Source organism: Chenopodium quinoa, unplaced genomic scaffold (genome assembly GCF_001683475.1).
Source record: "Chenopodium quinoa cultivar QQ74 unplaced genomic scaffold, ASM168347v1, whole genome shotgun sequence".
NCBI lineage: Eukaryota > Viridiplantae > Streptophyta > Magnoliopsida > Caryophyllales > Amaranthaceae > Chenopodium > Chenopodium quinoa.
In genome coordinates, this window is record NW_018742681.1 from 1921581 (window position 1) to 1940828 (window position 19248).

Consider the following 19248-nt stretch of genomic DNA (forward strand, 5'->3'; position numbering starts at 1 on the left):
CCCTTTCCCTAGTACCTTATTAATTGCTTTAAGTAGTGTTTTAGTTGTTTCTCTCTCTCTATCTCACAACCTTCTGACTAGTTTAATTACCTCAAATTAATACACTTAGTCCTTGTGGTTCGACCCTAACTTGCCACTATCTAGTGTGAACTTGATAGAGTTAGGTTAGGAGATAAAATTGTATATTTCATCTAGGGTAGTAGTAACGACCTATTATTCACCGATCAATTTTTTGGCGCCGTTGCCGGGGACTAAGGCGTTCATTAGTTTGTGTTAATTAGATTATCTAGGTTCTTGTGTATAGTTTTGATTTTTGTTTGCTTTTCTTTGCTTCGTGTAAAATAAAAAATAAAAATGGCATGCTTATCTTTTCCTCAATTTGATGATGAACCCTTCTATGCTTACTTTGAAAGACTTGATGGTTTCCTTAGTTTCCATTGTTGTTCTCTTAGTGATGCTTGTGGTATAGCTTATTGGGGCATGAATGAGTATACTAGGGGAATGGTTGAGAATATGTATAATGGTAGATTCCATCTTTTGCCTATGCATGATGCTTGGAATTTCTTCACATGGCTTGCTAGAGATTCTTATGATAGAGAATGTCATGTTTCTTGTTTTGATTCTCAGTGTCAAGATTCTTTTAATTTATGCATGAATTCTCCTGATGCTTCTATTATGCCTTGTGATGATCCAAATATGCGTGTTAACCCCTTTCCCTCTTATGCTCATTGTGATAAGGTGTGTTCTAATGTTGATGATATGCATGTTAATGGTGATTGTGAACCTCAACCCAATAACATTGATGCCCAAATTCTTGCCCAAATGCAATATCTCACCCAACAAGTCGAAGAGCTTCAAGAGGAACAAAAGTTAATAGAAATGAGACTTGCCCAACTAATGAGTGCTAGGGATGTTGGAAATGGATGCGAGGCACCTCACTTGGAGTGTGAGAGTGCTTTTGAGGATAATATGGGCCAAGGGTGTAAAGGTGAGGGGAGATTTTCTTGTGATGAGAGGATTTTTGAGGATTTTGATCCTTTTCATTCCCCTTTTGAGCTTGAGCACTTTCCTTCCACTTATTTACCCCCTTTGATAATGCTTCATGGGAAAGAAATGAGTTTGAAATGAATTTGCATTCTTTCATGCATGGTGAAAAGAACACATAGAAAAACATGCAAATCAAGCTAGAAACCGAGCAAAAAGCATATTATTCAAAAATAAGGCCTAAAACCATAAACTAAGACAAAGATAACTAAAACAAGACTAAAAGGAATAGAAATAACAAAGAAACACCGAAATAAACCTAAAACTAAGGGAGAAAAACGCCCTAATATGTGTCATAAATGACACTTATCAGCTAAATGTTGAGCAAAATACATAAAATCGTATTGAAAGCAGTGAGCAAAAAAAAAATTTGCCCGTGAGCAACTCTCAATTTGCTCAAGAGATGGGCAAATTTGCTGATGAATAGTGCACGTGGGACCCATCCAGAATAGCCAACCAAAATCCGCCACATGTCCAAGCAAAATCAGAAAAAAAATAAAAAAGGACCAATAATTTGCTGACACTTGTCCCAGCAAAATCAGTAGAAAAAAATTAAAACAACCAACCACAAGCCGCCACGTGGCTGGCGAAAATTAAAAAAAAAAAATTAAGAGAACGCTGACTGGGCGCGTAAGGGGAACCGATCCCCTACCGCCACGCGTCCCAGTTAGGTTAAATAACCAATCAAATTTTTCTATCCGTTTTGCAACGGTTATTTTATTTAAAATGATTTTCGTGCTTTATAAAATTAAAAAAAAAAAAAATTACCAACGGTCATAAAATATTTTTCTCTATAAATAGACATCCATTTTCATATTTTTTTGGTATAATTTCCGAAAACACAAAAATCCTCTATAATTTGTAATTTTCCAATTCTTCCTAAATTAATATAATTGTTGTTAAAAGCCTAAATTCAGGTATGTAAAATTTTTTTCACCATAATAACAGTTAATTAATTTTTTTTTTTAATATATGTTGTAGAAATTAATTTGTTGTTTAAATATTGTTATTTTGAGCATAATTACATATGTAGAAAAAAAGCAATTTCATTATGTGGTTAATTATTTTGAAATATGTTGATGTAATGCAAATAATTTTCAAATGGATCCGAACAACCCAAATTTTCGTCAACATTTTTCTAATTTAAGTGATGATTTCCTAACCAATCCCCAATTTCAAATGTTCTTGCAAAGATTAGGAAATACGTCTTTGCATTCTCCTTCACAACATCAAACACCCACTGAATTCCCCAACGAAAACAATGATGACGAAGAACGTACACCTCCAACTTATCACGGGAGCAACTCCCAATTCGTTGACACTGAAGAGGAAAACGTACCAGAGATGCCTCAATACCCTCCCCAAGTTCCCACAATACAATCCAACCAGGTTGCTGCACAAGCATCTCATGTTTGGTCTGTTGCGGAAGATGAAGTTCTAATTGGGTTGTACCTACGAATAAGCGAAGATGCTATTGTAGGTACGAACCAAAAAGCATCTGACCTATGGCGCAATGTACACGCAGCATATCAAAGAGCTCAGGCGGAAAAGCCGAATATACTCCCGCCAAGGCAAATGAAGAGTTTGTCGTCACATTGGAGAAGGTTGGCAGCAGACACACTACAGTGGATTACTTGCTATGATGAAGCAGGTAGACTTCCGGAGGGAGGGAGTGGTTACAACGAAGCTGACCGCGTAAAAAGTGCATCAAAGTTGTTTCATCTTGCCACTGGTCACAATAATAGCTTTCCTCACGCAGTTGAAATGCTTAATCAAGATCCAGGGTGGAGGCCAAAGCTTAGATGGTCCTTGTCCAGAGAGGAAAGAAAGGTTGCTTGTGTTGAAGAGGAGCAAGGTAGTGCTGGTAGTGGGAAGAGGTCGAGAGATGAAATAGGGGATGAAACCCCTACGGATGGTTTTTCATCTGGAGGTATACGACGACCTGATGATGTGAGGAAATCAAAGGCTAAGCGTAATGGAAAAGCAATGGCGTCAGAAAGTGTTTCGTCTTACAATTGGAGAGCGAATGAAGGAATTCACTACAATTCGAGAAAGGGAGGCCATTCTGAAACAAGAGAGGATGCAAATGGAAAAGGAAAAAGAACAGAGGAAACGGGAGGAACTTCACATTCGTAAGATGAAAACCATGTTTAATATGCTGCAAACTCTGAAGAATTCGCCTACGCCACTTACTCTTCAAGAAGAGGCGTACAAGAATTATTTACTCCAAAAATTGAGCGGCATGAGCGATTGAGATAGGTGTTGTGTTGTGTTAGTTAAGTATGATGTTGTTGCTTTAGTTTTTTATTATCTAAGTTTTTTAACTAGTTTTTTATCATCTAAGTTTTTATTATCTAAGTATTAAGTATGATGTTATCATGTTATTTATATTAGTGAAGTTTTTTACTATCTAAGTTTTTTTATCAGTGAAATCGTGTTTATTACAACATTTTCTGTTTGACAATTAACAGTGAGTAGTCAGTTTTGTTGACATAATTGGACAAGTTTCATTGAGTAGTAACTGTTATTGACAGAATTGGACAAGAACCATTGAGTAGTCACACCAGTCTTGCAGCTTCTCATTGAATGTGCTTGTCAATTTGCATAGACTCCCAATTTTATGGTTGAAATTTGATTCTGTTAATTGGTATTCAACTCAAATTTGTAACCACATATTCATTTTATATTTTTGCTACATATAGTGAACATACCACCTATCCACAACAACACCCCTCAAAAAATTTTACATACCCAAATAATGTATTTCAGACCATCATTAAGCTCTAGCTCATCTTCTTCAAATAATGAAGAATATGATCAACTTGTTGATGAACTATTCACAATCCACTACCCAACAATGATAATTCCCCAAACAAAATCCCAACGTACAACGGAAAATGTACCTTACCGTGAAACTCCAAGATGGGATACGAATAGGAGAGATAGGGAAATGGGGCATGAGAGGCTGTATCATGATTATTTTTCTGATAATCCTGTCTACAGCAGCAACCAATTCAGACGAAGATTCCGAATGCAGCGACCTTTGTTCTGCCGTATAATGAACAAGGTCGTTGAAGGTGATGTTTACTTCCAGCAACGTAGGAATGCAGCTGGAAAGTTGGGGTTATCACCTATGCAAAAATGCACAGCCGCTATAAGAATGTTAGCTTATGGCTTGGCTGCAGACGCCGTGGATGAATATGTTCGCATAAGTCAATCAACCGCTCGTGTTGCCCTTAAACATTTTTGTGCCGGGGTCATTGATCAGTTTGGAGCCAAGTACCTAAGAAATCCCACAACTGATGATCTGTCACGAATCTTGCATCAAAATGAAATGCGTGGTTTTCCAGGCATGATAGGAGCATTGATTGCATGCACTGGGAATGGAAGAACTGTCCTACGGTTTGGAAAGCGCAGTACGCTGGCCGGAATAAGAAGGCAACCCTAATACTTGAAGCCGTTGCGGATCAAGATCTATGGATTTGGCATGCCTTCTTTGGTATCCCCGGATCTTGTAATGATCTGAATGTGCTGTACCATTCACCAGTATTTGATGATGTTCTGCACGGTTGAGCTCCGCCAATAAGTTTTACGGTTAATGGCCATGAATACAACATAGCTTATTACTTAGCCGACGACATTTACCCAAAATGGGCTACTTTCATTCAGGGTATTACGCATCCTCAAATTTAGAAGGACAAATTGTTTGCTCACCACCAAGCTGCTGCTCGGAAGGACGTTGAAAGAGCTTTCGGTGTTTTACAAGCTCGGTTTTCAATACTACGAAAACCGTCACTTTTGTATGATGAAGACATATTGGGTGACATAATGAAAGCATGTATCATTATGCACAACATGATTGTCGAAGATGAGCGCCACAACTAGACTCGAGTCGAAGTTCTAAGAAGCTACTACGAAGAAGATCGCCCACAGTTAACAACAACAACTACGTCTACAACAATAACCAATAACGAGCCGTTTGAATTCAACGTTGGCCGACCTCCAAACTTCGATTTCGACTCGTTTCTACAACGCAAGACTTCCCTACGTGATAGAGAAACTCATGTTTCTTTGAAAAGGGATTTAGTTGAACATATTTGGCTTAAATATGGCCCTACTAATCACTAAACAATTAAGATGTACTAAATAATTCCGGTAGAATTTCTATTTTTTGCTTTTTTTATTAATTTTCAGTACTTTGTCGTATTTTCCAATTTTTCGTTTTTTATTTAAATTTCTTGCTTACGGTAATTTAACAATGTATGATATTTGCAATGTAATCGAATTATTAAAAAGGTATTGTTTTTTTAAATATTTTAATTTAAGTATGAGATTTTAATTTTAAAATATTTCCGTTTTTTTAAAAAATAACAATTTTTGTAAATGTTCTAAATTTCGTATGTACGGCTTAAATTAAAAAAATATTCATAATATTTAGTCTACTTTTATTTTATTTGGAGTAGTATGGTTAAATTTAAAAACAAAATAATAAATTAATTATTGGTGTTCAGGAGAGAGAAAATAATAGCGGGGTATTGAAAAAGTAAGAGAGAGATTGGTGAGCAAGCATTTTTTTGCTCATTGGTGCGATAGTTATTGTGAAAAAACTTTACTCATGGGCAAAATGATATTTGTTGAGAGAGAAAGTAGGTGGAGAGAGAGAGAGAGTGAGCATATTGTTTTTTGCCCACTGCTATAAGTGGTCTAATAGGGCAAATACACCTAAACACTCATATTTTTTATTATTTTTTTTTTATAACACAGGGTTTAGGGTTTTAGAATATTCAGTCTAGCAAGAACTCCAGTAATCTGATCTCTGCATTTGCAATTCAACAATAATTCCCCTATTATCCGTCCATGTTTCGTTGCAGAGTTTTATGGCGGAGAAATCTCACTCTCAGCCGCAAAAATCCCACTTCTGCAGCACCATTTTGTGCGCATAACCCCATTTCAGTCGACATTTTGGAAAATGAGCATAATAGATTGTTCACACCGATTACAGTATCTCTATTTTCCAGTTTGATTGATCACAGGCTCAAAACCCACGATTTTGTTCGAAGTTACTGCTCTGGGAAGCCGAATTCAGGTGAATGGAGTGAGGAAATAGAGTATTTAGATGAGAAGGGAGGTGTTCTTTACACCGGTAAAGGCGTTCGTTCTGTCGAACCAGGTGTTGATGATCATGTAATGTCAGGTGGGGTTAAGAAACCATTTCTGAATGCTTCTGCAGTTGCAAAACTTGTGGAGATAGTGAGGAGGTGGAAATGGGGGCCTGAGATGGAAACCCAATTGGACAAACTTCAATTTGTTCCCAATATGACGCAGGTAATTCAAGCTATGAAGATAATCAATGATGGCGAAATGTCGGCTAGCTTGTTCCAATGGGCAAAGAGGCAACAATGGTATGTTCCAAATGATGAATGTTACTTGTTATTGTTGGATGAATTGAATAAAAGTAGAGATTATGATAAAATACAATTATTGTTTGATGAGATGATTCGCGATTATGTTGATAATGGTAAATCTTCTTTTAGTGCATATAATCGTGTGATTCAGTATTTAGCTAAGGCCGAAAAATTAGAAGTGTCATATTGTTGCTTTAAGAAGATTCAGGAAGCTGGTTGTAAGGTTGAGACACAAACTTATAATCATTTAATAACCTTATTTTTGAACAAGGGTTTGCCTTATAAGGCGGTTGAAGTGTATGAGGGTATGGAAGCAAGTGGATGTTCATTAGATAGCTCAACATATGAGTTAATGATACCTAGCTTGGCACGATCTGGTCGTCTAGATGCTGCTATTAAGCTTTTTCAAGAGATGAAGGAGAAAAAATTTCGTCCTAGCTTTTCTATATTTGCATCGTTTGTTGATTTGATGGGGAAGGCAGGGAGGCTGGATATGTCTATGAAGTTGTATATGGAAATGCAGGGCTTTGGATATAGGCCATCAGCCACTATGTTTGTTTCACTAATAGAGTCTTATGTCAAGGCTGGAAAATTAGAAGCAGCTCTTCGGCTTTGGGATGAAATGAAAAAAGCTGGTTTCAGGCCAAATTACGGACTTTATACGATGGTTGTTGAATCTCATGCAAAATCAGGAAAGCTTGAGACCGCAATGTCTGTTTTCCAGGACATGGAGAGAGCAGGGTTCCTGCCTACACCCTCTACCTACTCTTGCCTATTAGAAATGCATGCTGCCTCTGGACAAGTGGATCCTGCCATGAAGCTCTATAACTCAATGACAAATGCAGGTTTAAGACCGACACTCAGTACTTATACTGCACTTTTGACCCTTGTAGCCAGTAAGAAGCTGGTGGATGTGGCTGCTAAAATTTTGCTTGAAATGAAAGCCATGGGTTATCCTGCAGATGTTAGTGCCAGTGATGTTCTTATGGTCTATATTAAAGATGGTTCTGTAGATCTTGCATTAAGATGGCTTCGGTTCATGAGTTCATCTGGGATAAGGACTAATAATTTTATCATCCGACAGCTTTTTGAGTCCTGCATGAAAAATGGATTGTATGATTCTGCCAAACCTCTTCTTGAAACATACGTGAACTCAGCTGCAAAAGTTGATCTGATACTTTACACATCAATTCTAGCTCATCTTGTCAGATGTCAGGATGAGCAGAGTGAGAAGCATTTAATGTCCATTCTTAGTGCTACAAAGCATAAGGCACACGCCTTCATGTGCGGTCTTTTCACTGGCCCAGAACAAAGGAAACAACCAGTTTTACTTTTTGTTCGGGATTTTTTTCAAGGAATTGATTATGAACTAGAAGAAGGGGCAGCTAAGTACTTTGTTAACGTACTCCTCAATTATCTTGTTCTAATGGGACAGATAAATCGTGCACGTTGTGTTTGGAAGGTCTCCTATGAGAATAAACTTTTCCCAAAGGCAATTGTCTTTGATCAGCATATTGCTTGGTCCCTTGATGTCAGAAATTTATCGGTTGGAGCAGCACTCATTGCTGTCGTGCACACCCTTCATAGGTTTAGAAAACGCATGCTTTACTATGGCGTTGTACCCCGAAGGATCAAACTTGTTACTGGGCCAACTCTGAAGATTGTGATTGCCCAGATGTTGAGCTCAGTTGACTCTCCTTTTGAGGTTAGTAAAGTTGTTTTGAGAGCTCCAGGTGATTCTGTCCTGGAATGGTTTAAGAAACCTATAGTTCAAAAGTTCTTATTAAATGAGATTCCATCCCGAGCTGACATTCTCATGCACAAGTTGAATATATTATTCCCCAGTTCTGCACCTGAAATGCGATCTTTATCACCACCTAAACCTCTTCTGGAGGGAAGACGTCTTGAATAGTATGTACCTATTATCAATGAAATGTTGTGCTGTTTAATTTGTTCTTTAATTTAGGCATTAAAAAAAAAAAAGGTTAGTTTATAGACATAGAAATAGAAGTTTTTGGTTCTCCTGTATTGGTGTACTCATATATGTTAATTGGGAGGATGTCATTCTCCTGTTCCATGTAAATCCTGTTACCTTGTGGTTACTTTTGTTTGTCAATCTACATTTTTTTTCACACAAGGGAATTTTCTTAAAAAAGAGAAACTCTATTCTTAGTAGCATAAAAAGAAGAGATATTGCCCTTGTGAGGTGTGTCCATTAGTAGTTAAAAGATTGTTACTATTTAACCATCATCTATTAACAATTCAGCCTTATTATTTATCACATTATAATTTATTTATTTTTTTCGTAAAAAAAAAGAGGAATTAATGTGGGTGATCTGCTATTGATTATTTAACTTGTACTATTTCATTGAGTACAAATCACCACACCGTTAAAAAAGGTAAAGTCTTCATCCCATTCTTTCACTGTTTTAATTCGGTGCTCAATTAAGTGCGGATGTTGGTCATTGAGGTAGTATCACACAAATTACAACCTCAGAAAAGTTGGAAACAAAGAATTTTCAGGTTTTCTGGAGTTCAGGGGAATCCTTGCTGTGGGTGCTGCAACGTGACCAGATGTCGAGCTTACTGTGACAGTATGGTCATCGAGCTTACGTTGACATTATATTTATGTTGTGAGTCTTGTGACAGTCAAATCATCAACATCGTCGTGGTCACTGCCACGACCTAGTTTTGCCACTGTTGGCATTCTAGCATGTGATCTCATTGCCTCAATTGATGCAAAATCTTTTGTGTTCAGCATTTTCTGCAGATTTACCGTGACAAGGTTGTCATGTTGTGACAGTCAAATCGTCCACATTACTGTGGTCAGTTTTTGCCACTGTTAGCATTATAGCATGTGCATCTTATTGTCTCAATTGATGCAAAAATCTTTGTTGTTCAGCATTTTCTGCATATTGTGTTTGTTCTAATAGGTTTTGCTTATTGCTACACAATCTCTCTGATTGTATAATCTGGCACCTTCTCTTTTATAAGATACTGTTACTTGTATTAGGAGCCACATACTTTTTGGCTTAATTTTGACTCTATATTAAATTTACTATATATTCATGAATACTATCATAATATGTTGTTATGGAAGTACTTTATATTGTGATTGTATTGCTACAATTTTTATCAATATACTTTTAGCTGTATGGTCAAAATTCATTCTTGAAAGTTAGGTTCTTAAAATAAGAGGCTATTTTTGTTTTGTTCTTCTGATCGTTTTTGCTTTCTCAAGCCATGTTATGGAAGCATGATGTAAAAATGGTCTGATATCGCATTGTTTGGGGGGAAATTGTCACGCTTAATCCTGTTCTTAGTTTTCAAGAAAAGTAATTATCTATGTGGTACACATCATACCTTTCATGCATGGTTAGTTAATCTTATTAATGTCTTTTCTGTTGTCCCATTTATCTCCGACTGTTCTGTTGTTTCAAGCTGATTCTGCTGTGCTATTGATCGGCAATTTGTAAGTGATCATAACTTCTGGCAGCTTAACAGTTTATGATGAGACGAAAAGACTTGAAAGAAAAGCAAGATGGTATTTCTGAACTTTTTCTTTCCCTTTCTCATGGAATTTCTTATTCGGAATAGAATATAATGATTTATGTATGTGCTCATTATGGTATTATGGCTCGGACAGTCACGTCAACTTTCTTCATTTATGTTGGAATCTTCTCAAAATTCTGATGGAAATGTTGAATCATCAAAAATAAATAAATAAATCATACACTTTGTTCTGCACTTCTGGTGTTTTGACTGATAAAAACTGCAGCAACATGTTTATGGTTAATTATATAGAAGAGAAATAAGCAAATATTCAAGGATGGTACACCATAGGAAAGCTATGAGCTTTAGGACTTTTTTTTCCTTTTTTGGTACAAGCAATTTCGTGCCTATGAACAAGCTGATGAATTCTGTTTTGTTTCCAATTATTGCTATATGGACTTGTCCAATAAAAAAATAGCTGAGTTTATGTTAGGTTTTCAAGTAATTCAAGAATAAGAACTACTTTAACAATTGTGGGAACAAAACCTAACTATGTATAATTAATATCAAATTATACAACAATCCTAATACAAATCAATGTATTACAACCAAACACCAAAATATCAAAGTATTCCAGAAATTACAATGTAAACACTAGTGTGAAAGATAATAAACTTGCATCTACTCTAAGCCTTAGAAAACGAACATGAACATGATAAATACCGGTGGTCACTTGAGTCTCAATCCTTAATACACTGTCTTAGGCGTATGAATACTTTCCTAAAGAGTTTAATTTCCCCCACAACGGTGCTTGAGTTTGATCCGGAAATACTCTTTGAGATACAAAAGACAGCCAATCGTTCTTTGCACTAAGAATCGAATTGAAGATGAATAATTCACAAAAAAAAAACAAAAATCAAGAAGATTTCTCACAAAAGTTTGCAAGATTTTTGAGAGAAATTATGGAGAATTTCTTAGGGAGAGAATGAGAGAAAAATCTGTATCTTTTTCTTAACAAAAAAACCAAGCCTTTAAAGAGACTTAACTGTCAAAAAATTTGCGAAAAACAGATGGGCGCGGGCGCTCCAATAGTAGGGGACGCTCCTCTTCTGGAATCCCAACTTTCTGATTTTCCAGAAAGTTGACGCGATTTAGGCGCGGACCGCGCCTAATAGTGGCGCGGGCGCGCCACCTGGAGGAGCGGGCGCTCCTCCAAAGAATTGCCAGATTTCCAGAAACTCTTCACGGTTTAGGAGCGGTTTCATCGCGGGTCGCGCCTAGCTAGCGCGAGCGCGATCAATTAGTAGAGCACGCTCCACTCCGACTCTCTAAATATTCCAACAATCCTCCCCCATTTAGAGTGTCCCTTTAAACATTCTCCAATTCTATCATTTAGCCACATCTCATGCATCAATGTTAATGTCCCTTCGGATTGAATTAACACCTAGTACAACACACTTAACGATGATCATATCCCATGATTTCCATATGGATTGAATCACACGGATATATCCAACCATTCGAAGGTGAAGTACACATAAGATAAATCGAATCATTCATCACTTGACACTTTTAAATAGCCATGTGTTCGTATCTTTCATAAGTTCATCAAAGTCTATATGTCCATCTAGACTTTTTGAAGCGGCTAAACTTCGAACTTATATAGGTAGGCTCTCATATACGTAAATGTGCCCTTGTGACAAGACACTTACATTTAGAGCTTCTCAACTCTAAACCTTTGAGAACTTTTAAATGACACTACCTTACACATCACAAGTACCATAGCAATATGGGTCATCAAATATTGCTAACAAACATAAAAAATGCAATTCAACCACATTGAATCTAAGACTTGATGTTTCTTCAAGCGTTAGATTGGGTTTCACAAATTTGTGTTTTTGGACATAACCCCATTCCACTCATAGCAAATATGATGGAATGTCTTGGCATTGCCTTTGTAAAGCAATCCGCCAAATTCAGATTTGTTGGAACATAGTCAAGACTTATGACCCCATCATGGATAAGCTCTTTCACTAGGCTATGCCTTAGTGAAATATGCCGAGACTTACCATTATACACTTGACTATAAGCCTTTATCAATGCCGAATTGCAATCACGATGGATTGCCACCGGTGGCATTGGCTTTGGCAATAAAGGCAACTCTATCATGAGATTCCTCAACCACTCAGCCTCTTTACTAGCTGAAGCAAGAGCTATAAACTCTGCTGCCATAGTGGAATCCGCAATGCAAGTTTGTTTCTTAGAAGACCATGAAATGGCACCTCCCCCAAACATGAATACCCAACCACTTACAGAAGAGTCATCTTCTTTGTAAGTGATCCAACTTGCATCCGAAAAACCTTCCAAAACCAAAGGAAAACCACTATAAGTTAGACCATAGTCTAACGTACCCTTAAGGTACCTCAAAACCCTCCTAACTGCAAACCAATGCTGTGCTCCCGGGTTACTAGTAAATCTACTTAGTTTTCCCACAGCTAATGCAATATCCAGTCTTGTACTAGTCATGGCATACATCAAGGATCCAATTATCCTTGAATATTCCAATTGGGAAATTGTTTTCCCCGAATTCTTAACCAATTTGACATTAGGTTCCATGGGGGTGTTCACGGGACACTTATCAAACATGTTAAACCGTTTGATCATTTTCTCAATGTAATGAGATTGACTTAAAATAAGTCTTCCATTGTCCCGAATTATCTTGATGCCCAAAATGTCATCTGCCTCCCCCAAATCCTTCATCTGAAAAGATGAGGATAAGAATTCCTTGGTCAATTCTACTTGTTGTAGACTTGTACCAAAGATAAGCATATCATCAACATATAGACAAATGATGACACCATGACCATTGTCATCAAATTTGCTATATATACACTTATCAGCTTGATTCACCTTGAATCCAAAGTACAAAATCGTGTCATCAAACTTCCGATGCCACTGCTTTGGTGCTTGTTTAAGTCCATACAATGACTTAAACAATTTACACACCTTAGTTTCTTGTCTTTCCAAAACAAACCCTTCGGGTTGTTTCATGTACACTTCTTCCTCTAGATCTCCATAAAGGAATGTCGTTTGACATCCATTTGACGAATCACTAGATTATATACCGAAGCCATTGCAATAAACAACCTTATCGAGGTTATTCTTGCAACCGGTGCATAGGTGTCAAAATAATCAACACCATGCTTTTGCCTAAAGCCTTGGATAACCAATCTGGCTTTAAATTTCACTATGGAGCCATCCGGTCTCCTTTTCCTAGTGAAAATCCACTTGCAACCAAGAGGTTTGCAACCGGGAGGTAAATCCTCTAAGACCCAAGTGTTATTTCCCATGATAGAATCCATCTCATCATTTATAGCCTCTTTCCAAAAAGCACTATCTTGGGAAGAAATTGCTTCACTATAAGTCTTTGGGTCACTATCCACATTGAAACAATATGGAGTAGTAGAACTAAGGGTATCCCGAGAACCTTCAACTAGGTAGATTATAAAATCATCACCATAGTTCTTAGGTCTCCTTTCCCTAGTACTTCTCCTAACTTGAGGAGTTTCAACATTCTCTTCATCGAATGTTTCTTCATGAGGAGGATCAAGTTGTACATCCAAATCTACTCTCTCCTTATCATTGGCACTTATTTGTAGATCTTTTGGTCTACTCATTGATGAAAAACGGTTTTCATAAAAAATTGCATCTCTTGACTCTATAACCGAATGAACGGAAATATAGTCATTTTGTTCTATTACATAGAACCTATAGGTTTTTCTAAACTCAGCATAACCTATAAAAATGCATTCCAAGCCCCTTTCACCGAGGTTTCTCTTCTTGTTGCCGGGCACTCTTACGACTGCCCTACAACCCCAAACCTTGAGATACTTCAAGTTTGGCTTTCTTTTGTACCAAAGTTCATAAGGAGTAGATTCTTTTCTCTTTGTGGGAACTCGGTTAAGAATGTGACATGCTGTCAACATTGCTTCACCCCATAACCCTTTACTCAAACCAGAGTAAGATAACATGGAATTAACCATTTCTTCAAGGGTTCTGTTTTTCCTTTTAGCTACACCATTTGATTGTGGTGCATAACCAGCTGTAGTCTCATGAATTATACCCAAAGATTGGAAATAAGCTGGATCAATGTATTCCCCTCCCTTATCAGTTCTCATTCTCTTAATAAATGAATCTACTTGCAATTCTACTTCTCTTTTATAAATATCAAACTTGGTTAAAGCTTCATCTTTGGAATGCAAAAGATACACGTAACAAAACCTAAAATAATCATCTATAAACGTAACCATGTATCTTTTGTTCCCCAAAGATGGAGTACTATGAAAATCACACAAGTCACTATGGATTAGTTCTAAAATGTTAGAACTTCTCTCAACTCTCTTAAATGGAGTTCTAGTGATCTTGTTCAACATGCAAGTAGAACACTTATTAGGAGAAATATCACAACATGGAATCAATTCTTGTTTGGACATAAAAAGCATTTTATTATAATTAACATGTCCTAATCTAGAATTCCACAAGTCAAATAAACTTAAATCAACATGATTATCACTTGCATCAACATTCAAACAAACATCATCAAATCCATACATGTCTTTCAAAGAAAGCTTAAATAATCCATTACATAAATAACAACGACCTATGAAATTTGTTCCTCTAGTAATAATACACCTATTAGCTTCAAACACTAGTTTATAGCCAAGACTATTCAGGGAAGGCCCCGATACAAGATTCCTACTAATATCCGGAGCATACAAAACATCCCTAAGAATGATTGCATTCCTCGAACTAAACATTAGTTCTACTTGTCCTCTACCAAGGACCTTGATGGTTGAATTGTTCCCCATAAAGAGATCTTCTCCATCACCAACCTTGTGAAAGGTTTTGAACCAATGCCTCATCTAGAATACATGCCTTGAAGCCCCCGAATCAATCCACCATGAGTCATCATCCTGCACCATAAAAATGTTAGGATCTGTTGCATTTAAATCCAAACCGGAATTAAATTCAACCTCATGAATCGGATTACCTTTGGTGGGTTGGTCCTTGCTAGTGCTAGCATGGCCCTCCTTGGCTTTCTCCATCCTTTTCTTAAAAGAAAAGCAGTCCTTCTTGCGGTGACCAACTTCACCGCATTCCCAACAAGCAAACTTGTTATTGTTTGCTTGCTTCTTGGACTTTCCCTTGAAAGAGGTATTATTCTTCCTCTTTCCACTAGTGGAAGCACCAGATTTTCCTTCCTCTACCAAATTAATGGTAGATGAGCTAGGATTCCCATCCTTAGCACTTTCCATGGCTCTTATCCCTTCTTCAACTTGAAGATGGGTGGCCAACTCGGACAAAGACATGTCCTCTTTCTTGTGTTTAAGCTCATGCTTAACACTTTTCCAACTAGAAGGTAACTTGTCAATTATACTTGAAACAACAAACAAGTCATCCATAGATATACCATGTTGTTTCAAGTTCCCATAGATTCGTTGTAGTTCATGAAATTGATCCATTATGGACCGACCATCAACAAACTTAAAATTATTAAAATTACTTACTAAAAACTTTTTACTTGATGCATCTTCAGCCATATATTTGCCTTCTAAGGACTCCCAAAGCTCCTTAGCCGACTCCACATTTTGATAAACATCAAAAAGATCATCCTCCATACCATTCAAAATATGACCACGACAAAAAAAGTCATCGTTGTCCCATTTCGATCTTTCCCGAACATTCTCCAAGGATTCATTCTCATGTTCACTAGGTTTTGGAGTACTAATTACATAGGCTACATTCAAAGATGTAAGAAGAAAGTACATCTTCTTCTTCCATCTCCGAAACTCCACACCGTCAAACTTCTTGAGTTTGACAAAGTTTGTGGTCAATTCTTTCACACTATACATGCTTTCTAAGTTTGTTTAAACTCTTTAGATTGTTAGGTTTTCAAGTAATTCAAGAATAAGAACTACTTTAACAATTGTGGGAACAAAACCTAACTATGTATAATTAATATCAAATTATACAACAATCCTAATACAAATCAATGTATTATAACCAAACACCAAAATATCAAAGTATTCCAGAAATTACAATGTAAACACTAGTGTGAAAGATAATAAACTTGCCTCTACTCCAAGCCTTAGAAAACGAACATGAAAATGAGAAATACCGGTGACCACTTGAGTCTCAATCCTTGATACACTGTCTTAGGCGTATGAATACTTTCCTAAAGAGTTTAATTTCCCCCGCAACGGTGCTTGGGTTTGATCCGGAAATACTCTTTGAGATACAAAAGACAGCCAATCGTTCTTTGCACTAAGAATCGAATTGAAGATGAATAATTCATAAAAAAAAAACAAAAATCAAGAAGATTTCTCACAAAAGTTTGCAAGATTTTTGAGAGAAATTATGGAGAATTTCTTAGGGAGAGAATGAGAGAAAAATCTATATCTTTTTCTTAACGAAAAAACCAAGCCTTTAAAGAGACTTAACCGTCAAAAAATTAGCGAAAAACAGATGGGCGCGGGCGCTCCACCAGGAGGAGCGGGCGCTCCTCAAGGTGGAGCGGGCGCTCCTATAGTAGGAGCGGACGCTCCTCTTCTGGAATCCCAACTTTCTGATTTTCCAGAAAGTTGACGCGATTTTGTCGCGATTTAGGCGCGGACCGCGCCTAATAGTGGCGCGGGCGCGCCACCTGGAGGAGCGGGCGCTCCTCCAAAGAATTGCCAGATTTCCAGAAACTCTTCACGGTTTAGGAGCGATTTCATCGCGGGTCGCGCCTAGCTAGCGCGAGCGCGATCAATCAGTAGAGCACGTTCCACTCTGACACTCTAAATATTCCAACAGTTTATGGGTGCTTATGTAGATTTATATAAACCTTATGTTGTGGAAACTAAAAAAAATAAATAATCATGAGGCTATTCAAGATAGGGTGATTGTGACTTTTTTTTTTTTTTTTTTTGTTCAAAATAAGATGCCTGATAAGAATTTTTTGGTTTGAAATTTAGATAAAGGCAGCATTAAAGATACAATTGGAAAGGTCTAGATGTTGAGAATATGAAGATACTAGGGAAGGGGAACATTGGATGGAATTTGGCTTAGCTAAATTTATTAATTTGCCTTTTATGTCTTCTTACACGTTTGCGGCTGACAGTCCTGCGGATCATTATTGCTCATTTTAGTCGTGTTTTGCTTCTTTCGTTTATGCTGTACTGATTTATTATTATGTGTTTCTCATGCCACTCTACTAGACTACTAGCATTTGGCCTTATATTATAATTTACATCAATCAGACATTCTTAAGATTACATTTACTAGTACATTTTCTCTATTACCAGCTATTTCATCTTTTATGCATTATAATTTCATTTTAATTAATTCTGATTGGGGTTTATCAATAATCTTTATCTTGTATTCAATCTATTCATAATACTATTATTAATTTTATTGATTGATTAATGTCCAATTTTCAAAAAACATTTCCATTGTCGAAGTTTCGCAAAATTAATTTGAGTAATATGATTTAATGGGGAAAAGGGTTCAATGGAGATGGAGTGTCAGGTGTGTATCGACAGAGCAATCATAGACGTGAATCGGCAAAATTTTTGCTGTGCATGCCAGTAAGGACAATTTTTTTTGTCAGCCTCTCTCTTGTGATTGATTTCAGGTAACATACTCTATACCTTTGCGGGCCTAAAGCTCTATTTTCAACCTTCTTAAATGAATGTGCTCCTTACAAGCCCTGGTGATAAGCATCTGATGCATAGTACAAAGATTTACCATGCTATGTTCTTAAACTTCCTGCGCTTTTGGTGGAAAGGTGAGAAACAAGGAGAGTGCCCCCATTACTCACAGTGAGTAACAGGTTATGTTACTCACAGGGGTATAGGCGACTTTTCACCTACTATAAGTCACTTGGTGGATGGGTGATGTGGCCTCATTTTGCTGACGTGTTTTACTTGGTTTGCCAATTGTACTGACGTTGGGTTTGTCACAATTGACGCCGTTAACATTGGACGTTTATGGAGTTTCTTAAAAACTCCGAAGCCCTAGTCGAAGAAAATTTCAATTGGACTTCGTTGAAGCTGAACTGGAATTCTGGGCGGAACCGAACCCGAAGAGGCTCGAAGAGGTCCAACTTGAATTCCGGGCGGAACTCAAGGCGAGGAGGTCCTAACTCGAGTTGTTGTTGTATTCAGGTTCTCATTCAATGTAATTTCGAACTGGCTTTTTGTTTTTCGGTATTTCGGAGTTTTTATGGTTGGGGTTCGATGTTCTGTATGTCGATTGTTTCTGTTGACAGAAATAATTCGATGCTAGGGTTGCAGTTCCACTTCGGATCTGTACAAGCAAAGGTAAAAATGGTAATAGTTTGGCTGTAATTGATAAATTGTGGAATTAGCGGAATGTAAGTGAAACTTGTTAAAAAATGCAATAGTTGCGATTATGTTTGTTGATTGGATGTAAACGGAATAAATTAATGGAATGTGTGGAATTTGCGGAATTTAATTGGAAATTTTAAATTACGGGTGTAATTATGCTGGTGAAACTTGTTAAAAAATGGAATTGTTGCGATTATGTTTGTTGATTTGATGTAAATGGAATAAATTAATGGAATGTGTGGAATTTGCAGAATTTAATTGGAATTTTTAAATTACGGGTGCAATTATGCTGCTCATTCCATTATTAAGTTTCATGGAATGAGGTGAATTGTGCAATCATTGGTGGTCACTGTTCGTTCGTTCTATGTGATATTGTGTTGTGGTGTGAAATCGTATGAATATTCGATTCGTTTTGATTAGTTATTGTGGGTTTTCTTATGTTACAGATTTTGAAAATGTCAGCGGGGAATGGTAAGCGTAAACGTACAATGGTGAGGGTTATTTAAATTTAAAAGATAGTCTGTAGGCTGGTGATGTGTTGATGTTTTGAATTGTGGTTTTATGGGGATGTGATTATGTTTTGAATTATGGTATAATGTTTTGGTATGTTGTGGTTATGAAGGTTGGGGCTGAAGATGAAGAGGGGTATGGGCTCATTAAGAAGAGTAATGTACGTGAGCAGAAGACTATGCCTTTGTATCCAGAATTGTTTAAGGTACTACATTACGTAATTTTGCGTGTGTGAAATTGTTTTGTTAGCACGGTTATGGTTTATGCATGAATTGAGTTGCTGGTGTGCTTAGGATGATGGATTAAGTTATGGAGGGGCCGTGAAATGTAGGGCGGAGGTGATGGCTGAACATTCAAAGGCCAGAAGTCGGGTAAGTTTGCTTGTTAATTCAGTTGTCAGTGGGTGT

At 37.1% G+C, this 19248-nt stretch overlaps 2 protein-coding genes across 2 annotated transcripts; both read left to right on the top strand.

The window, feature by feature from the left end:
* The first annotated feature begins 3802 nt into the window (after positions 1-3802).
* Positions 3803-4492, top strand: LOC110722471. The gene has a single exon (XM_021901741.1). The coding sequence runs from the start codon at positions 3803-3805 to the stop codon at positions 4490-4492; it is 690 nt and encodes a 229-aa protein (XP_021757433.1).
* Positions 4493-5579: 1087 nt separating this feature from the next.
* Positions 5580-8586, top strand: LOC110722402 (pentatricopeptide repeat-containing protein At1g79490, mitochondrial-like). The gene has a single exon (XM_021901671.1). The coding sequence runs from the start codon at positions 5902-5904 to the stop codon at positions 8359-8361; it is 2460 nt and encodes an 819-aa protein (XP_021757363.1). The 5' UTR covers positions 5580-5901; the 3' UTR covers positions 8362-8586.
* Positions 8587-19248: the final 10662 nt, after the last annotated feature.

Coding starts and splice junctions, on each gene's coding strand:
- LOC110722471 (XM_021901741.1), top strand. CDS start 3,803: ATGTATTTCAGACCATCATTAAGCTCTAGCTCATCTTCTTCAAATAAT.
- LOC110722402 (XM_021901671.1), top strand. CDS start 5,902: ATGTTTCGTTGCAGAGTTTTATGGCGGAGAAATCTCACTCTCAGCCGC.